The sequence below is a fragment of the Populus nigra genome, chromosome 11, assembly GCF_951802175.1.
Source record: "Populus nigra chromosome 11, ddPopNigr1.1, whole genome shotgun sequence".
Classification (NCBI taxonomy): domain Eukaryota; kingdom Viridiplantae; phylum Streptophyta; class Magnoliopsida; order Malpighiales; family Salicaceae; genus Populus; species Populus nigra.
This window is the reverse complement of record NC_084862.1, coordinates 5,309,243-5,314,901: the sequence shown is the minus strand read 5'-3', so window position 1 is coordinate 5,314,901 and position 5,659 is coordinate 5,309,243. Positions and strand designations below refer to the sequence as shown.

At 33.0% G+C, this 5,659-nt stretch overlaps 1 protein-coding gene across 1 annotated transcript; it reads right to left on the bottom strand.

Annotated features, from left to right (window-relative positions):
- Positions 1-890: 890 nt before the first annotated feature.
- LOC133668162 (exopolygalacturonase-like) lies at positions 891-2,617 on the bottom strand. The gene is made up of 4 exons (XM_062087899.1): positions 2,486-2,617; positions 2,013-2,321; positions 1,360-1,875; positions 891-1,115 (listed from the first exon to the last, which is right to left on the bottom strand). Exons 1-4 carry the CDS (start codon positions 2,615-2,617, stop codon positions 891-893), a joined length of 1,182 nt encoding a protein of 393 aa, XP_061943883.1.
- Positions 2,618-5,659: the final 3,042 nt, after the last annotated feature.

Here is a 5,659-nt window from a genome sequence, read left to right as displayed (position 1 = left end):
GTGCTAATACCTTCCCTTTATGCAACTAGTCCCTTGCCTTAGAATCTTTGAAAGACCAGTCAGGTTTCCTAGTGATCATAATACTAGGTGGCAACTCCTTTATTCATAATAAAACAAAACGACCTCGAAATCAATCAAGGATTGCCGCGACGCCACGTTCCACCGCGAGGGTGCGACAATTTTAATTGCAGAAATGACTCGATGTTCGTTAAATAATATAGAACTACCAAATAATTTTAAGCCCACATATGAAATTAAACCACACATCATAGAACTAAGCTTTAGCGGTATGTTTAATGACATGGAGTGAGTTTAATAGTTATTTTTTTAATTTTATTTTAGTGTATATAGTTTTAGTTTTTGTATTTAAATATCTACAAGGATTTATTAATTGAGTGCCTCTAATTTTCAAAGTTAAGAAATGTCCATAGTGTAAGTATATTCAATTATACAACAATTTAATTTTTCAAAGTTAAGAAATGTCCATTTCATGGTCATATTTGGCCAAGTTAAATAATATTTATAAAAAATCATTTAAAAAAATTTGATTATTCAAATTAAAAAAATAAGAGCAAAAGGAAATTTATACAAAAACAAAATGTATGAACCATAAGTAATAAATTAAAAAAAATAAAGGAAAAAACTTGTAGGGTTGCTATATGATTTATACTTTTTTTGCTATTTTTGACACATAAGACTGAAGATTTATTGAGAAATCAGTAGATATATAAAAATAAATTGTAAGAGTGATCCAGCGATCCTGTATAGCAAATTAAAATAATAAAACTTTATTCATCTGTTTAAACAAAATTACAAGATGGGACTCCTCCATCTAAAAACGAGCCTATGAATGAAGAAACCAAAAGAAGTTCAGATGGAAGTCCTCATCTTCAACATCCAGATGCGCTCATTATCCCAGAAATTATGGGCTTAACGTTAGAGCATTGGGATTTTGCAGGGCCTCCTGGTCCTCTATATGCAATGTTAATGTTAGCAAGCTTCACCTTCTGACATGGGAAGCCACTACTGCAAGCAATCCGAACAACAACCGGAGTTGCAGAAGTTCCCTTTATGCTCTTAAAACTAACATCACTGATCTTCACTTTTGACGGAGCCTGCAAAAGAAAACAAAAAGAACATTAAGACCCCAAAAGACTTCTAGTAATCTCCCTGGCTGGAAGGAACATAAAAAAATTAATATGCATGTGCATGCAATCTTCAGAATTGCATTATTGATGTAGCATGATGTAAAAAAGATTTTGATAAATGGTGGAGTGTTTGAGCCACGAATTGGGTAAAATATTGTCACAGTAATTTAATATTGTGAAAATATTCTTATGGTAACAGAAAAAGCAATACCTTTAGACTGCATTGGTTCCATGGGCAATACCCTTGATCTATGATGACAGGGTTTTGGACATTGTTCATGACAATATCCTCAAAATGCATGTTAGATGCGACACCACCGTATAAAGCTGGCCAAGATTTTATTCTAACGCCATTTGTAGTATCTGAGATGGTGCAATTCTTGACAAATATTCCAGAAACAGGTTTCTCATCGGGGTATTTCCCTAAACTTCCAACACTGATGCCATGGCCAGGTCCACATGTTACTCCTGTGATATGTAATTCTTCGGTGCCATCTCCCACGGAGATACAATCATCGCCTGTGCCAATTTTTGAATCGATAATGTAGATCCCAGTAGATCGGCCGATGTGGATTCCATCGGTGTTTACACTCTCACCAGGTGCTCTCACGGTAAAATGCTGGAAGGTGAGGTTTTTGCACCCCAAGACGTTAACATGAAAGTTCTTGCTATCTAGAGTAGTTATATCTCGGACTAATGCATTCGTGATGAAATCGAACCTTAAATTCTGATACATATTTGACGCAAACAAAAAGCAAATGATTAAAGAAACTTTGTTAGTGCCATAACATATAATTAAAAAACTCTAACTAAATTTGTGACCCAAGAGAAGGAAATTAGGCTTCATAATGGTGAGTAGATTACCATTGGGAGGCCTTTACAATTTTTATCTTTGTGACAAGTACTTTTGCTCCAGGCAACCTTTCCCTGCCCATCAAAAGTGCCCCTTCCCGACAATGTAAATTGATCTACGTATCTGAAATTAACCCAATGACCTCCTGAGAGCTTATTTGGGTCAACCGGTGCCTTCAATATGCCATCAACTTGGAGCTTGATCGCAGCCTTGCAAGGACCTGCTAGAGTTACTTTCCGTAACCAGTATGTTCCACTTGGAATAAGAACTTTACTGGGCTTTGTTGAAGCACAAGCAGATTTCCAAGCATTGGTTAAAGCCTAAAAAGGGAAAGATAAGGGCAATATTTAGAGAGGATCACTTGGTCTCAAATTCGGGTGTTACGCTGAAAATCTAAGGAAACATAAATAAGTTTTGACTCGAATATTATATATTCTGCTATTTAAAAATCATATGCATGCATGCGAGGAAATATTTAAGATACCTCCGTAATATCTTTACCGGCACCATATTTAGTCACATCGAAGACACCATTTGACTGGGCTTGAGTAGTTGATGCTAACAATAAGAATAGTGAGAATGATATTATTGCCGATGAGACAACTTCCAAGCCCATCTTTTTGTTAGCTATGTTGCTTTCTTTCTTCACTACTCTAGGAAAACGGAAACATTTCTTAACCTTCCATGTTGATCCTTTATAGGGCAAGGGAGGACTTCAACACCACTCGTAAATTTATCAAGCAGTTGATGAATCTTGTCCATGGTTGTGCAAGGATGTAGCTTTGCCATAGAATTTCTTTACTATTATTAGCTTCTCTTGCGGTATAGCATATCAAAATATTATAAGAAAAATCTATATATATATATATGAAAAGAAAAAAACATTAACAAGATTCTAAATATGCAAACAAAAAAACAATTGCTAAAAAAACAATAGAGTTCCACTCTTAGTCAACCCAATGTGAAAAGATGAAATTGAAAAAAAAACTAGAGTCAATCATAGTTACCATGTCAAACATACAATGACAATCATGAGACTAGGATAAATCAGTAAAAAACAAATCAAAAGAATATTATGAAGCCTAATTCCCAACAAATCTCATGTAAAAAGATAAAATAAAGCAATTAAAAAAGAAGACAAAAAAACATGCAAACCTGGTTAAGCTCACCAAACCCCACTACCTAGATCAAGCAAATGGAATAACCCAATTATAATATCAACTTAGTCTTGAAAATGAAACTAAAAAATGATTAAATTAAAAAAACACTTGAGTCAATCTCATGGCCTAGATAATAAGATCAGGTTAATCTTGTCGAAAGAAAATAGAAGAAAAAACAAAGCCTAACTTCCTTATTAAAAAAATAATCAAATATTGATTGATGAAATTGAAAAAAAAATAATGAAAAAAAATCTCCCCTAAAAACATAATCGATATTAACTCAAGTTAACTTTTTGAACCCTTGACCCGTCAAATCAAAATCACTCCATCGGGAAAAACAACAAAGCTTAATTCAAAACTAATAACTTGGTGAAGAATGGAAATGAAAAAAAAAATTCAATTTTACAAAATAACATAAAAAAATAGTAATCTAAAGAATGAGGATCAAATTTAAAATATAAAAAAATTGAGAGGATAACTAACAGTTTTGGATTGAATGATAAAATTAAAAAAAATCAATTTAACAAAAGGATCCAAAACAAAAAAACATAACAATCACAAGAGTAAGGATCAAATTTGAAAAAATTAATGAGAAAACAACTTATAATTTAGAATTGAAGGGTGAAATTATATTTTTTTACACAACTCAAAAGAAAAAGAACAAACAAAAGAATGAAAATCAAATTTGAAATGACAATAAAATGAGAGGACAATTGTTGCTACCTAATTTTTTTACTTCAGTTTTCAAAATTTAAAATAAAAAATATACTTTCTTCGCGTAGTTTTTAACATGCTCATGTTAATGTTGTATTTTTTTCAAAAGTCGAAAAACACAAAATAAATCAAAAAAGAAAATAGAAAAAATGCATTTATATTTTAGTGATCTAATTATAATGGTGGAAAGGAGAGAACTGATTTTCAAATTAAAAAGCCTCTCACCAAGCAATCCAAGTTTTAATCAAATGATCCACAATCGATTTTCTTAATCCAAAGGTCTGTATTTCCTTGCTTTGCTTCTCATTTGATTTAAATCTCTACCACTAGATTTCGAGAATTAATATCTACCACTCATTTTATATAAATCTCACATCATGAACAACTACAATTAAACAAGCAACTAGGCACATAAATTTCTTCCAATTAGGCATACAAAATTCAGTTATTCCTTAACATGTTTTTCCAAACATGTATAAAAAGTTTAACAAAACTCAATAACAATGTTATCAACATCTATAGTTTTGCATTCTTATGATTATAGTCATACATGTATTATATCACATAAATATTATCGTATTTACATTAATTTTTTGATGTATCCTTGATAGTAACATTCATCATTAGGTTTGTTGTTACCCATTTTTGGATTCCCACAAAAAAAAAGAGAAAATACGAAAAAAAAATATCAAAAAAAATATTCGAAAGAAATCCAAAAAAATAGGAGCGAGAAAAGGATGCTAGAATGCCAAAAAAAGGCCAAAATTGGTTGAGGAGGTTTAAAAATGCAAAAGGTTGAAATTTGATAGTATATTTTTGACCAGTGAGAGCCCTATTGACAAGAAAAATTCAATTTGAGGAAGAAAATTCCAAAATCATATGTTTATGGACTCAATTAAATCTTATCTAAGGTTTAATTGAATTTATGGTGTGTTTGATTACAAGAAAAATTGATTTTTAAGTCAATTTCGGCTTTTATTGGAAGAAATTAAAGTTTTCGGGGTCTAATTATAATTTTGAAGAGTTAATTTGGTCAAATCAGGGGTTTAATTACATAATTATTAAAGTTTGATGGCCAATTGGAGACTTAATTGAAACAATCCAAAACCAAGGATCAAACTGGAAAATGCGCTAAAATCAAGGGATCTAATTACAATTTTTCCAGGGGCTTGATTACAAAATTGCATAACATTCAAGGACCAAATCGGAAATATCATTTAAAGTTGAAAAACAGTGCCGTTTTATTCAACAATTTCCACTTACGTGAGCTGGTCGAGAAAAGTTTGCAGCGGCGAAGGCGCGATTTGCTTTAATCAAGGGGGCATGTTTCACTGCTACCATGATGCACGCCGATCGTTATTCTATCCCTGCAACAACAACGGGAAAATGCATGCATCATTTGGCTATAAAAGCTAGAGGATGTACTGCACTGAAGGAGGAGAGAAAAGGAATGAGAGAGGAGAAGAAGAGAAAACAAGAGGGGGAGATGAAGGAAAAGAGAGAACAAAGGGAGAAGGAGAAAATAGAGGTTGGGAAATCTTTTGAAAAGAATGAAAGAAACTGAGAGATGGGGAAAGAAAGTTACAGAGGAAGAAGGAAGGAAAAAGGAGAACCACTGTTGGTCTTCCTCTCCACCGCTGCCACAACGCCACCACTAAGAAGGGAGTATTGATCAACAGAAAAAAAGAAAACAGAGGCTCAAATGTTTGCACAGAGAGGAGAAGAGCCATCGTCGCCCCCTGCAGCAACTCTACCGGCCAGCAACCTCTACCGCACCGTCTGAA